Genomic DNA, 16,076 nt, shown 5'->3' with positions numbered 1-16,076 from the left:
AAGAGAAGAGGATTTGTGTGTGTGTGTGTGTGTGTTTGTTATCAGTGTGTGTGTGTGTGTGTGTGTGTGTGTGTGTTTGTTATCAGTGATGATGTGTGTGTGTGTGTGTGTGTGTGTGTTTATCAGTGATGATGTGTGTGTGTGTGTGTGTGTGTGTGTGTGTGTGTGTGTGTGGGTGTGTGTGTGTGTGTCCTCAGGGCAAGAACTCGTGAGTTGGAAGAACTGAGAGACCTATGGCGTGGGTGTTATCCTTAGCCACCTGCTGACAAGGCTGACAAGATAGGACTCTTGTTCATTGTATTGAATACAAAGGCCCAACACAAAATGGGTCATGCACAAGATTTTAGTCAGACCAAGCTATAACATTATATATTTACTACGACAGTACATTCAACCAAAAGCTAATATAACAAAGGCATCAGAGATTATTTATAATCTGTCACAGAAACTGGAATCCATCTCCCCAGATCAGTCAATAAATGCTTCTGGTATTGACTTATATGCTGCCCCTGTCTTCATGTTGTTGCTGGACATATATTTTTTAAAATGTGTGTAGGTCACCTAAATCATCAGAAAAATTGCCCCTCCTGAGAATTTTTTCAGGAGCCGCCACTGGCTTGGAGGGTACTATGGTGTTGAAGGCTGAGCTATAGTCAATGAACAATATTCTTACATTGGTATTCCTCTTGCATTCTGTGGATCTATTGGGGCGGTATGCAAATTGAAGTGGGTCTAGGGTGTCAGGTAAGGTGGAGGTGGAGGTGACATGATCCTGAACTAGCCTCTCAAAGCACTTCATGATGACAGAAGTGAGTGCTACAGGGAGATAGTCATTTAGTTCAGTTACCCTTGCTTTCTTGGGTACAGGAACAATGGTGGACATCTTGAAGCAAGTGGGGACAGCAGACTGGGATAGGGAGAGATTTAATATGTCCATAAACACTCCAGCCAGCTGGTCTGTGCATGCTTTGAGGATGCGGCTAGGGATGCAGTCTGGGCCGGCAGCCTTGTGAGGGTTAACATGCTTAAACGTCTTACTCATGTCGGCCATGGAGAACGAGAGCCAACAGTCCTTTGGAGGTGGGCCACGTCGGTGGCACTGTTATCCTCAAAGCGGGCTAAGAAGGTGTATAGCTTGTCTGGAAGCAAGACGTCGGTGTCCATGACGTGGCTGGTTTTCCATTTGTAATCCGTGATTGTCTGTAGACCCTGCCACATACGTCTTGTGTCTGAGCCATTGAATTGCGACGTTGGGTATGTGAGCCATTCAGAGGGTGAATGGGCAAGACAAAAGTTGTAAGTGCCTTTGAATGGGGAATGGTAGTAGGTGCCAGGCGCACCGATTGTGTCAAGAACTGCAACGCTGCTGGGTTTTTCACGCTCAACAGGTTTCCCTGTGTATCAAGAATAGTCCACCACCCAAATGATATCCAGCCAACTTGACACCACATTTTAAGATTGGTGAAATTAGCCTATATATTCTTCAATCAAATATATGTTATTGTTTATTTAAGTAGTGAAATGCCCACCATTTTTATGTGCCACCGGACATTTGTTTCATTACAATGTAACATATTTAGCGACATACCTTCATGATCCTTTCCCATCTAAACACGCCCCTCTCCTAACGTCACATGGTTCAGGGCTTGAGTTACGCCAGCACAACACGACAGCAGCTGGCAGCAATAATGGGACTAAATAAGAGTCCTCTACTTCGCGACACTCTCCGACACACCCAACTCATAGGCACACACTTTTTAAGTTGGTGAAGATGATTAAGATGTAGAATGATGATGATGAAGAGAAAAACGTAAATAACGACAAGGATGAGTGATGTTGAAGAAGAATGACAAGGGTGGATGAAGATGAAGAAAATGTTTTACTGTGTAGAGATCTTTTATTTTGATGGCACCCTGACTTTTTGCTGCTAGGTTCACATAGGCTCCAGACAGAGTACACTGTATTCTGTACCTAATGAAATTACAGATGGGACAAGCGAAGGGGACAATAGAAAAAATAGAACAACGTTAAGCAATGAATCTTCAATGAAGACAAATTCAAAAGGAACATATTGTGGTATGGGATTCTTTTTTGTTTCTCCTGTGGAATAATGGAATTTCGTTTTTTATACATTTGTGGCGATATGGAGTAAAAGTCCGCCATATTCACTCACCACACCCGGAGTTCAACTATTGGAGGTAAAGATTTTATTTTCTGTTTACATGTTGGTATTTTATTATTCATTCTCCCAACGGATTGGCTGCTATTGCATTTCTTAATGGGACCGCAGTTTACATAAATATAGAATAACAAGTGGTTTATTTATGTTTCTGCCAAAGGTTCTATCAGTTTCAGAGAATTGTATTCGTGTTATTACGCTTGGCTTTTACTGTGGACTCCAGACCGTAGGCTATGCATCGCACTGTAGAGTGAGAATTCAGTCAGAGCTAGTCAGAGCTGAGGGAAGACATTTATTTTAGTGAAATATAAACATTTATTTAAAAAAAGTGACAAAATGTGTCTTTCGCCCTAACAATTTTACTTTTTCCTTCTTTTTTTTTCCTTCCCACTTTGGAATATAGGCCTACCTCCTCGACCCAAAAGTAAGTGTTATCAAGAGAGTCATGACTTTGGGCTCCGTAGGGGCCTGTTGCCTCAGCGAAGAGGGGAAGGAGGCTCGACGGATCAACGACGAGATCGAAAGGCAGCTTCGCCGGGACAAGAAAGACTCGCGCCGCGAGTTTAAGCTGTTGCTTCTTGGTAAACTAACTATCAAAGTTCTAATTCCCACTCAAAGCACTGATATGACATTGTATCATTATTTGAAACATTTTCATTGTATCACTGACACAACCATTGTTACATTGTATCAGTTATTTCAATGCACACACCTATAAAAAACATATTGCCTGGCAATTTGAATTTATTTGAGATATTGCCAAGAAAACAATGTTTCAGAGGAGGCTGGTGGGAGGAGCTATAGGAGGACGGGCTCATTGTAATGGCTGGAATGGAATAAATGGAAAGTTATCAAACACATCAGACATATGGAAACCACATGTTTGACTCCTTTCCAGATATTCCATTCCAGCCATTACAATGAGCCTGTCCTCCTATAGCTCCTCCCACCAGCCTAATCTGTTATGTTTATTGTAGTGCAATATCTTTAGTACTCTGTGATGTTTATATAACTGAAATATGTAGAATAATTCATTAAGTTCACACATCCAGCTCACAACTGTCACCATGCTGGGAGCAAAATAAGTTATAACTCAAGGAAAGAATGTTGACAGCAACCAGGCTCATGTAGTTTGTTAGATGACTAAGGAAGGGTTACCATTGCTACTATAAAGGATAGGTTGGTTAATTGCAGAGGGGCCACATTTCTTTGAAATCAATCAACTCTTGCCATGGTCACTGCCTATTTAGGTTTGGAGATGAGAAATATTTTCCAGTGCACATACAATAGACCACACCCTGAAACTATTGGATCAACATTCCATGGCCAAAACACAGTGCTACTCTTCAGTAGCAGGTGACAATTTGTATTTCAATCAAAATGTTTGGGTTACTCTGCAATAGTTTAATCTACATTTCGCTTGTTCATCAAATTGACAATATAAAGATGACACTCTATTATAAGCTTAAAATGTGCCTTGGCTTTCATTGGCAGCGCCAGGCTACTGTGTGGGTAATTTAAAAGTGAAACGGAGTTAATCTCTGAGCTTTTTTTCCCAGGGACTGGTGAGAGTGGGAAAAGCACCTTCATCAAGCAGATGAGGATCATCCATGGGACGGGCTACTCCGAGGAGGACAAGCGAGGCTTCACCAAGCTGGTGTACCAGAACATCTTCACTGCCATGCAGACAATGATCCACGCTATGGAGACCCTTCAGATCCCTTACAAATGTGAAGACAACCAGGTGACCTTTCTGTTGTTCCATCTATACCAACTTTGCCAGTTTTTTGCCAACATTTTGTGTTGGCGCACACAAATCTATTTGTGAGGACTTTTTGCATCATCACTTGTTTTATAGACTTGAGTTTTTCCAGACCATGACACCACTCTGGAAACACTCTGGGCCTTAGTTATAGCCTCTAGTCTAGAGGGTTTTCATTGTCAGAAAAACCTCCCGATCCTGGCCGTAATGGCTAGGCCCATGTTTGTACAGACCTTTTATTTGTTTCTGCAGTCTCTGAGGCTCAGGGAGTATTGTAGTAAAGGGTTAGGTGATGTCGTTATGATATCTGTAACTTTGTTTACTTTCTGCATAGTTGGTGATGTCATTAGTTACTGAGCAGGATGACAGACTGAAGGTCTTGTAAAAAGTACACATGTGGTTGACTGTTGGTACACACGTAAAGTAGGGCAACTCCTGGGACCAATATGCCACAAGAGAGACAAAATGACATTGCTTAATAACATAGCGCTCTATCCCTCACCCTAAAGACTCCATATGGGGCCTATTAATCATACAAATTCACTGCCTCACACCTATGTGCTACCTTCCATGCACTAACACCCATTTCATTTCTAGATAGGTCTGAGGCCAAGCTAACACAATCCCTTGGCTTCCATTTACAATAAACGTGATCACTCAGACAAATGTCTCTCATGGAATGATCTCTTTCCCCTTCTCTCTCTCCTCTTTCAGGGCCATGCAAATATTGTCATTGAAGTGGACGTGGAGAAGGTCACAATGTTTACAAATCCGTATGTTGACGCCATTAAGAGTCTATGGAATGACCCAGGGATCCAGGAATGCTACGATCGGAAGAGGGAATACCAGCTCTCAGACTCTGCCAAATAGTGAGTAAACCAATACATACCAGCCTCTAGTGTAGACTGCCATATAGTGAGTGGACACAGAGACCAGTAACTACTCCAACACTCTTCCCAAATAGTTTCCACTTGTCCAATCCCAGTTATGTTGAGACACATCTCAGGCATAAAAGGCTGTGCAGATTCAGGTAAACAATAACGCGATCCAATGGCCAGATTGATTGCTATTGTGATGGTCGGGTGAAAGATCCGTATCTTATGACTTCCGTGTTTTTCTGAGAAGTGATCTACTGAGTAACAGAACTGTTAACACCATAATAATAATAAATAACCCCATCTCTCTCATGCCCTTTCAGCTACTTGAATGCACTGGACCGTATAGCTGAGTCATCTTATGTGCCGACCCAGCAGGACGTGCTCAGGGTCAGGGTCCCCACCACAGGCATCATAGAGTACCCCTTTGACCTCCAGAGTGTGGTCTTCAGGTAAACATCCACATAGCCTACTACTGCATCCCTGTCTGGTCAACACAAGTGATAAAGATTATCCTAGAAAAGTAACTGGTATTAAAAGACTCCATTTTGAATTATTCAAATACAAATTGATGTTGCTCCATCTCCATGCTTTTCGGTTCAATACATGGTAATTATAATGTAATAACTCATCATAACCCATTAGAACTCTGTGTTCTCTATACCTGAGAGTTGTCTCTAAACCGCATGGTGCTGTGCTGCTGTTCTCAGAATGGTGGATGTGGGTGGCCAGAGGTCCGAGAGGCGGAAATGGATCCACTGCTTTGAGAATGTCACCTCCATCATGTTCCTGGTGGCTCTCAGTGAATACGACCAGGTCCTGGTAGAGTCTGACAATGAGGTGAGTTTTGTCATTGTGGTTTCAACAGTCCAAAGCATGATGGTGCTCTTAGAGGACATGCTCTTAAAATCCACGGCAGCCATGTTGGCGCCTCCTGGACAATACTGACCAATGACAATCCACTGAATATTGACAATTCTAAACCGAGCTACCGAACTGAACTACTTGAACTTATGAATGGATTGATTGAATGCCTAGAGGCAGAAACATGGCATTGTACTAGAAAGTTGGCCAAACGTTCTCCCTCTTGCTATCTCTCTATGACTGGCTCTGTGCTAGTGGAGTAGAGGATCCACGAGAGAGATAATCACCTAGTCAGTCCGAACACAGAGGTACATTGTTCCAGCGCTAAATGTTGAATAAGGCCAAACCAGTTATGTGAAGATGACCCAGATTTCCCCGAAGCCCAACGCCTGTCTGCCTCAGCTGATCTCCATTCACACTCATCATAGGGTTGGAGTTAGACTTTGCCTGCTCACAGATCTGTACTTTAGCCAACCCCTCTGATTATTGTTGCATGACCACTCCTATAGTCGTTGGAGTTGGCTAAATGCACGTACAGATCTGGGACCAGGCTACATGTTCTCAGAGAAAAAGAGGGAGAACACCCCGCACACTGTTTGAATGCTTCCAAAATTTTAATAGGAACACTCACATTTTTTTGTAACGGCATGCTACTTTTGAACTGGACTTTGACCAGCTCAGGGGTTGTGCTTAGTGTTCACCTGCAGGGGGAGCCCTTCAGTCACTGTAATGATTCTTGTAACAAACACAAGGGCTGGTTTTTCTACAGTATTTGCATCATGCACAATCACTGCAAAGTAATCTTCCACACTGACTGTGTAGAACACTGGGTCCAACAACACCCAAGGGGTGTGTTCGTAAATTCACTCTGGTTATCTACTCCGATTTCAGAGCACTCTCGTCTGAGTGTGCCAGAGCGCAGAATAACACTTACAATCACCAACGCTCTGGATAACATGAAAACAGCCTAACCAGCTCTGCTAGGATGAGTAAAATGGTCAGAGTGAGGTGTTCTCTCATTTGTGTCTGGAAGTAGCTAGCCAACGTTAGCCAGTTTGGATGCTTGACTGCTGTTGTGAGGTCAGACATGCGTGAAACATGAAACGTAAACGTTAAAATAGATCTGTAAACACCCTATGTTACGACTATTAATGAATATTTACAGATCTTTTTTATGTGTACAAACATTTGTCAGTAATGTGGCATCTGCAAAGGACATAAAGCGAACGTAGATAGTTGAAGTTAGTTAGTCAAGCAACTCGAGTCCAGACGATAGTTGAAGTTAGTTAGTCAAGCAACTCTAGTCCAGACGATAGTTGAAGTTAGTTAGTCAAGCAACTCTAGTCCAGACGATAGTTGAAGTTAGTCAATCAAGCAACTCGAGGCCAGACGATAGTTGAAGTTAGTCAATCAAGCAACTCGAGTCCAGACGATAGTTGAAGTTAGTCAATCAAGCAACTCGAGTCCAGACGATAGTTGAAGTTAGTCAATCAAGCAACTCGAGTCCAGACGATAGTTGCTTTACAGCTTCCGGTTTCATTTCCAAAATAAAAATCTAGAGCTTGTTTTAGAACTGCATTCAATAATGATGTTATACCAGTAGATGGCGTAGTATAGGTTTGGGCCTTCAGCAAGTGACTTGTGTGAGAACGATAAAGACACAGAAGAGCCTTGCCTATTCCACTATCTAAATATACCATGCTGTTGTGTGTTATTTAATGGCCATATAATTGCATAATTTATTTTTATAGACGCGTGGGGCTATTGTGGTGATCATGTAACCTAATGAATCACACTTTTTCCAGTATTTGGGAGCACGGACTGTAGGCCTTAAATTAGGCATTTTGACTGTTGTATTAGTGAATTCCACTCTGTATGTAGGCTTGTTATATCCATTTGCGTTTCACAACCCCATCACGCAGAGGCTATATCCATATCAATAAATAAAGTATTGGCTATAACCTGTCCTGAGTGAAATAGCCAAGGAGTTCCAAATGGTCAAGACTATCTATAGACTATTCTTAGTGCCAGATCTGTTTTCCCTATCAGCCACTGCACGTGCTGCTTCAACTATTTTGTTGAACATTTATTTAGAGGCTATATTTAGAGGCCTGAGAGCTAGGGTGTCTTTTTAAGGAGAGCCCTATAATAAAGCAGGTATAAAACACAAATAGAGTTCTAAAATTATTCCGCAAGACACCAGTACCCAAAATGATAGGCGAAATTGCAATGCCTACAAGTTGAAGGCCTATGTTTAATTTGGATAGGCCTAAATTAAACATTGAATTATTAAAGTGATAGGCTTTAAAGTAAGGAACTTTGGAGAATTTAGATCATTTTGAATACACATGGATTTCAATAAACAAATGGATAAGACTGTTCTATTCTCTTTGATTTAGTTCCTATTGCAACTCAGACAAATGACTGAATTGATGACATACTGACTGACTGAACTGAATGAAGGATGAATTAAATGTTCAAATATGTTGGAATGACGAGTTGCATGCATCATGCATGCTCTGCACTTTATTTGGCTAGTAGGCAAATAGGCCTACATTTAGGGTATAATGACTCTATGGCTGCATGCCTCCAGAAGGGCATCTTTTGAGGCTGAGGGGTGCTTTTCCGAAGGCGCATGGTGCTGCATGGAGATCACAAGCTCTTCAACTGGGCAGCGGTCTCGACGATGGAGGGAATAGCCTATATGGAGACTACCTAAGACCACTGCAACAGAGTTATTGTAAAGTGTGGGAATAAGCTTATGCCAGACTTAGCCTATGTTTAACCTCTCCCTTGTTAATTTCAAAGCACATACAGTGCATTCCGAAAGTATTCAGACCCCTTCCCTTTTTCCACATGTTGTTACTTTACAGCCTTATTCTAAAATGTATTAAATAATTTTTCCCCCTCATCAATCTACACACAATACCCCATAATGACAAAGCGAAAACAGGTTTTTAGAAATGTTTGCAAATGTATTACAAATACAAAAGAGACCTTATTTACATAAATATTCAGACCCTTTGCTATGAGACCCTAAATTGAACTCAGGGGAATCCTGTTTCCATTGATCATCCTTGAGATGTTTCTACAACTTGATTGGAGTCCACCTGTGGTAAATTCAATTGATTGGACATGATTTGGAAAGGCACATGTCTATTTAAGGTCCCACAGTTGAAAGTGCATGTCAGAGCAAAAACCAAGCCATGAGGTCGAAGGAATTGTCCGTAGAGCTCCAAGACAGGATTGTGTCGAGGCACAGATCTGGGGAAGGGTACCAAAACATTTCTGCAGCATTGAAGGTCCCCAAGAACACAGTGGCCTCCATCATTCTTAAATGGAAGAAGTTTGGAACCACCAAGACTCTTCCTAGAGCTGGCCGCCTGGCCAAACTGAGAAATCGGGGGAGAATGGCCTTGGTCAGGGAGGTGACCAAGAACCCGATGGTCACTCTGACAGAGCTCCAGAGTTCCTCTGTGGAGATGGGAAAACCTTTCAGAAGGACAACCATCTCTGCAGCACTCCACCAATCAGGCCTTTATGGTAGAGTGGCCAGACGGAAGCCACTGCTTAGTAAAAGGCGCATGACAGCCCGCTTGGAGTTTGCCAAAAGACACCCAAAGGACTCTCAGACCATGAGAAACAAGAAACCAAGATTGAACTCTTTGGCCTGAATGCCAAGCGTCATGAGGAAACCAGTTACCGCTCATCACCTGGCCAATACCATCCCTACAGTGAAGCATGGTTCTGGCAGCATCATGCTGTGGGGATGTTTTTCAGCGGCAGGGACTGGGAGACTAGTCAGGATCAAGGGAAAGATGAACGGAGCAAAGTACAGAGAGATCCTTGATGAAAACCTGCTCCAGAGCGCTCAGGACCTCAGACTGGGGCGAAGGTTCACCTTCCAACAGGACAACGACCCTAAGCACACAGCCAAGATAACACAGGAGTGGCTTCGGGGAAAGTCTCTGAATGTCCTTGATTGGCCCAGCCAGAGCCTGGACTTGAACCCGATCTAACATCTCTGGAGAGACCTGAAAATAGCTGTGCAGCGACGCTCCCCATCCAACCTGACAGAGCTTGAGAGGATCTGCAGAGAAGAATGGGAGAAACTCCCCAAATACAGGTGTCCCAAGCTTGTAGTGTCATAGCCAAGAAGACTCAAGGCTGTAATCGCTGCCAAAGGTGCTTCAACAAAGTACTGAGTAAAGGGTCTGAATACTTATATAAATGTGATATCAGTTTTTTTTTTTTTTTTTGGGCCAAACATTCTAAACCTGTTTTTGCTTTGTCATTATGGGGTATTGTGTGTAGATTGAGTGGAAAAAACTATTACATCCAACTTAGAACATGTAACAAAATGTGGAAAAAGTCTAGGGGTCTGAATACTTTCCGAATGCACTGTATGTTCATGACCCGTTTCATATAAATAATGTCAAATTATTTTAAATTCATATTAACCCCTCCTACAGAATATGCTTCGGCAATAATTTGAGTGATGAAATAAATATCAAAATATTCTATAAATATTATTTTATTCTAAATATTCTATAAATATTCTATAAATAATATTTATAATATTCTATCAAAAAAATATTTTGAGTGGCAAAGACTCCAGTGGTCATACATAATTCATAGAATAATAATAGATGTTTGGTGAATCTATTTTTCATTATTCCTGGTGTATACTACTGGTTATGATTGCAGACAGAGCCCAGTGAATGGAATGGTGCAATATTGAATTTGTTGTATTTTTATAAGGTGCATGCATGGGGATGTCCACGTCACCCAGAGATATATACCCATGCTGTAGGGATACACCTAGCGGACTGAAACGTCACTGTTCTAGGCATAATACAGCTAGTGCTATCTAAACAAATCCATTACATTAGCTACCTAAATGTGAAGTAAACTCAACTGAGGAGTAATAGAGAATGGAGACTTAACTTGAAAACGTGCAGGATACCTCTTTCCGGTTTCCCTTACATTCCGTTTTTTTATATTGTGTTATTCTTGTTCGGGTAGCATTCCTCACAGGCTGTTTGGTGTACATTTTTTTGTTTGTTGTTGAGATGAAACTGCCAAAACTCTGAAAGGTATTATTGTACGTCAGAATTGCAACACAAGATTGTTTTTGCGACTGCACTTGAAGAAACGTTCAAAGTTCTTGACATTTTCCAGATGGACTGACCTTCATGTCTTAAAGTAATGATGGACTGTCGTTTCTCTTTGCTTATTTGAGCTGTTCTTGCCATAATATGGACTTGGTCTTTTACCAAATAGGGCTATCTTCTGTATACCACCCATACCTTGTCACAACACAACTGATTGGCTCAAACGCATTAAGAAGGAAAGAAATTCCACAAATTAACTTTTAACAAGCCACACCTGTTAATTGAAATACATTCCAGGTGACTTCCTCATGAAGCTGGTTGAGAGACTGCTAAGAGTGTGCAAAGCTTTTTTTTGGTTACTACATGATTCCATATGTGTTATTTCATAGTTGAAGTCTTCACTATTATTCTATAATGTAGAAAATAGTAAAAATAAAGAGAAACCCTGGAATGAGTAGGTGTGTCCAAACTTTTGACTGGTACTGTATGTGTGTGTGTATTTTCCTTTTATTTTCCACTAACCCTACCTCCCCTAATTGGAGTAAACTAATGAACAACAACACTTAGGCTTCTACTTCCAGCTTATACATACATTTTACGGACACAGTCTATTTTACAATAGTTATCTTTTGTTTGTTTTTACTCCTGTCCTTCCGCTACCCTCAACCCCTTCCATCCAGTTTGATTTCTGTTTGCCATATATTTTTAACTGTGCTGTTTCACAAAAGTTCTCAACCTTTCTATTCTCATAGTTTCTACAGATTGTAAATTAAAGATACATTGTTTTGCTAAAAATATTATTATATTTTTGATCGATTGACTATGACTTTTCAAATCACCCAGTAGTGCTAAAATAGTGCAGTAGTGCAAATCGTAACATGACGTTTATATGTTCACAGATGAAATTTCACATTTAAGTTCATTTTTCACGCATGGCTTCCTTACGATCCTAACAATTTACGTATGGATTTTCTTACGATCCTAACGATACATACGTTCAACCTTTTGGCAGGTATCTGGCTCCATATCAAAACACTTGGATCAACCCTACTCCTCCACCAGAGGACGCTCTGAATTGACGATTGCCCAGAGCGCACTCTGAGCGCACTCTGGCACTCCAGATTGAATTTACGAACACACCCCATGATGGAATTAGAAGAAGGAAAAAAAAGGAGTGCAAATACCGGTTGTCTCTTTAACGTGTTTTTTTTTTTTTTTTACTTTCCACAGAATCGAATGGAGGAAAGCAAAGCATTGTTCAGGACAATAATAACCTACCCATGGTTTAAAGATTCCTCAATCATTCTATTCTTGAATAAGATTGACTTAATGCAGGAGAAAATCTTGTACTCACATCTGGTGGATTACTTCCCTGAATATGATGGTAAGAACTAATTTTTTTCATGGACTTAATGAAAAAAAAAAGACTAGCTCAATTTGCATGGACCAGCTAAACGTGATCATAAACTACCAATGCAAAATGGATTAGCATTCAGTTATCGTGTCAGGGCAGGCCTTAGGGGGCCTGGCCTGCCATACCGTACCTCCTTGCCCTTTCAAATAAAATATTGATCATTTATTTGGCCAAGATGTGCGCCGAAAGACGCATCAATCTCAGATAAAGCATCAGAGCGAGCAAAACGGCACCCCTCTCTCAGTATGTGACGGCAGGTAGCCTAGCGGTTAAGAGTGTTGGGCCAGTAACCAAAATGTTGCTGGTTCGAATCCCTGAACCGACGAAGTGAAAAATCTGCCGATGTGCCTTTGAGCAAGGCACTTAACCCTAATTACATATTTACAGAAGGGGATTTTCTGTTATGGATACAATGTGGTGCACACTGACAGGGACATAGGCCTATAGGATGTGTGAGTATCAGCTGCAGCTGGATACTATTGGCACCAAAAGAGACCAGGGTGGATGCTTCATAGTGACACTTTCCTGTAGATTTCATAGGTCAAGAATCATGCTAGGCTACTCCTTTATGAGGACATTTAGATAAAAAAAAAATATATATATATATATAAACTTGCACTTGACCCCCCCCCCCACCCCCCTTCTAGCTCTGAATCTACTGATAGCTACTTTATTGAGAAAAAATGTACTTTCTATGCCTGTGATATGTGGTTGTCCCACCTAGTGCATTCATTTTGAGATAGCTAAGATAAAATGGATGTGTAGCCCATGAAGGAGTAGCATGTCAAACTTTTTTGGGGGCCAGACAGCGCCAGATACAGTACATGGGCTACATCTAGTAAGACAGAGGGGTGCTGTTTCGCTTGCTTGGATGCTTTCTCCGGTGACCGCTACTTGAGAATTTAAGGAAAGTTGGTGGGTCACTGTTCGGATGCACTGTTCAGATGCTGGAATTATTTTGGATGAAAGTGCGAAGGTAATCTACTTTTTGAAGTGATTTGTTTGACAATTAGATGAAAACATGACTGGTTGTGTTCATTGCCACATTTAAAAGGTAATACATTTTTACAGTTAAATTACTATAAAACCCTTTAATTTTTTTATTTGCACGCGCCGGCCCTGTATCATATTACCGGTATACTGTATAGCTAAAAACACCCTAAATAAACCATATAAATAGCATTCACACCATAAATAAACTATTGTATGTAGATGATGCAGCTGTCTAACACCATTTACAAGACCTTGCCCCTTATTGCCTGTAATCGATCCTTGGAGTTGCAATTTGTAACCACTTGGTCCCCGTGGCCACCGAAGGACATTCACAAACAATCAATGTTCAAACCACACACACACAGTTCCAGTTAAGACAATCGATGGGCAGTACACTTTCAAACACCTTCAATCTCAGTCCTGTTGGGTCAATACCTTGTTCCTTTAACCAGAAATGAAACAATATTTAATATATTGGTTTAGACCGATTTACAAGAGTTAAATTAACTGATGTGCCATGATTTCATTAATCATATAACTAATCATATCTCCTCCTCTCAGGACCCCAGCGGGACCCACAGGCAGGAAGAGAATTCATCTTGAAGATGTTTGTGGACCTGAATCCAGATTGCGATAAAATCTACTCCCACTTCACCTGTGCCACCGACACGGAGAACATTCGCTTTGTCTTCGCTGCCGTCAAGGACTTCATCCTGCAGCTGAATCTGAAGGAGTACAACCTGGTTTAGACTCCAGCCAACCGCAGTTAGACTCTTTAATGCAATGTGAAGGAGTACAACCTGGTTTAAAGACTCCAGCCAACCGCAGTTAGACTCTTTAATGCAATGTGAAGGAGTACAACCTGGTTTAAAGATCCCAGCCAACCGCAGTTATAGACTTTAATGCAATCTGCTCCAACAGCTGCAGCTAGCGACCAGGGCCTGGAGCCATAGTACAGACAGACTACTTCAGTATGTCTGGTTGTCTTTCACTACGGTGAAACCCTACAGAGCATTTACATAAATGACTGTATTATAATTTTTTCAACTGTTCACCACTGCATTCTTTGTTTTTTTTATGGGTATCTTTGATTTTCTTCATGGGGTGCATCTTGATGATGAATATTATTGTGCCTTTTAGAGGAGAGTTGATTCTGGTTTACATTGAGAGTTATTAAGAACTCTTTGTAAACCGTTTAAAACACATAACAGTGTAAACACACACTTCAGATGAGAGTTCAAAAGTGCTTTGATGTGCCAGGTGTCTCACTGAGGACTGTTGACCCACCACGCTCTTGTCAGAGAAAGTCTGGTGGACATTTAGATAACTTCTATGAATCACCTCACATCCTTCCGTGGGTCATAGTCACACTAGGGTTTTCCCTATATGCATTTAGCAGGGGCGCAAAATGTAGATGTATAGATGTATGCCCTCCCCACCCCCCGCAGAAGGACCCCAGGAAGGCCCCAAACACTGCACAGTCTATAATGTGTTTTTTGTATTGAGAAGTGGTTTAAATACATTGTTTACGTATTTAAAATAAGTAGTAATTCTCTGGGTCAGAAGATAGAAGAAACAGTCATAATCATCACCTAGAACATGTAAACTAGCAAACATTTATTTTAATTTTTATTGGTGTATAGCTAAGTGTTGCCAAATTAATATTACCTCTATTGACTGAACACCATCTACAGAATGGTGAAATCTGAAGCTGTACCACCAAATTTCAGCCAAAACGCATTTGATTATCAACACTTTTCAGTTGTGATACTGTACGTCAGCTACCAGTGTTCTAAAATAAGTATATTAGCCCCCACTAAACGGTGCATCTTGATACTGTTTCTCATCCAATGAGGGAATGTTATCACATTTACATGAGGTCTATCGTTGATCTGTAACATCTGCTTTTTGACAGTCCTTTGTATTCTCAATGGAGGTGTACTGTATTGCTTTGGCACAGTTTCAGTTTAGGGAATTTAAACTTTAATGAGTATTATCGAGTCACTCTGGTTTCAAGATCATTTGTGATAAGGGCTGAACATGATTCCCCATATGTAGTATATGCCTCCTTGCACTTTGTAAATACAAACTGATACAGTGATTTTCTGTTTCAAGGTCCTGTAAAATAAAAAGTGTTGTAATTGTTACCTGCTGAATGAGAATGTTGGGTCCAATGACCTGCTTTGAACACAGACATTAATTTCTTGCACTCATTTCTTGAATCATAAATATATATGTAATTTGAGAGTACAAATAAATACTTACATTTTTATATAAATTAAAAAACTAATCAGAAGGTTTTCAATGTGTCAATCTTCACACACCCTGTCATTATTTGCCATTTTAAAGTCTTGATTGAAAATTAAACATATATATATTTCACATTTATGTAAAATTATCTTCGGAGCAATTTTGTCCATGTTTTGAAATTGTGAGTGACGGAATAAATCATTCCAATTTATGCAACAACCTTCTCAGCTTTTTTTTTTTTTTTTTTTTTCCTCTACTGTGTATACAGTGAGGGGAAAAAAGTATTTGATCCCCTGCTGATTTTGTACGTTTGCCCACTGACAAAGAAATTATCAGTCTATAGTTTTAATGGTAGGTTTATTTGAACAGTGAGAGACAGAATAACAACAAAAAAATCCAGAAAAACGCATGTCAATAAATGTTATAAATTGATTTGCATTTTAATGAGGGAAATAAGTATTTGACCCCCTCTCAATCAGAAAGATTTCTGGCTCCTAGGTGTCTTTTATACAGGTAACGAGCTGAGATTAGGAGAACACTCTTAAAGGGAGTGCTCCTAATCTCAGCTTGTTACCTGTATAAAAGACACCTGTCCACAGAAGCAATGCGAATGCAGTGCGATTAT

The 16,076-nt window shown here is 40.7% G+C and overlaps 1 protein-coding gene across 1 annotated transcript; it reads left to right on the top strand.

Annotated features, from left to right (window-relative positions):
- The first annotated feature begins 1,901 nt into the window (after positions 1 to 1,901).
- Positions 1,902 to 15,348, top strand: LOC311136068 (guanine nucleotide-binding protein G(q) subunit alpha-like). Its single transcript, XM_084170136.1, has 8 exons — positions 1,902 to 2,198; positions 2,583 to 2,760; positions 3,739 to 3,923; positions 4,656 to 4,810; positions 5,140 to 5,268; positions 5,527 to 5,656; positions 12,025 to 12,178; positions 13,763 to 15,348. The coding sequence occupies exons 2-8, from the start codon at positions 2,625 to 2,627 to the stop codon at positions 13,948 to 13,950; spliced, it is 1,077 nt and encodes a 358-aa protein (XP_084026262.1). The 5' UTR covers positions 1,902 to 2,198; positions 2,583 to 2,624; the 3' UTR covers positions 13,951 to 15,348.
- Positions 15,349 to 16,076: the final 728 nt, after the last annotated feature.

The sequence above is a fragment of the Coregonus lavaretus genome (assembly GCF_964263955.1).
Source record: "Coregonus lavaretus genome assembly, chromosome: 10".
NCBI lineage: Eukaryota > Metazoa > Chordata > Actinopteri > Salmoniformes > Salmonidae > Coregonus > Coregonus lavaretus.
Note: the sequence above shows the minus strand (reverse complement) of the source record. Positions and strands in the feature narration are given on the sequence as shown.

Coding starts and splice junctions, on each gene's coding strand:
- LOC311136068 (XM_084170136.1), top strand. CDS start 2,625: ATGACTTTGGGCTCCGTAGGGGCCTGTTGCCTCAGCGAAGAGGGGAAG. Junction 2,761..3,738: donor GTTTAAGCTGTTGCTTCTTG/GTAAACTAACTA, acceptor TTTTTTTCCCAG/GGACTGGTGAGAGTGGGAAA. Junction 4,811..5,139: donor CTCTCAGACTCTGCCAAATA/GTGAGTAAACCA, acceptor ATGCCCTTTCAG/CTACTTGAATGCACTGGACC.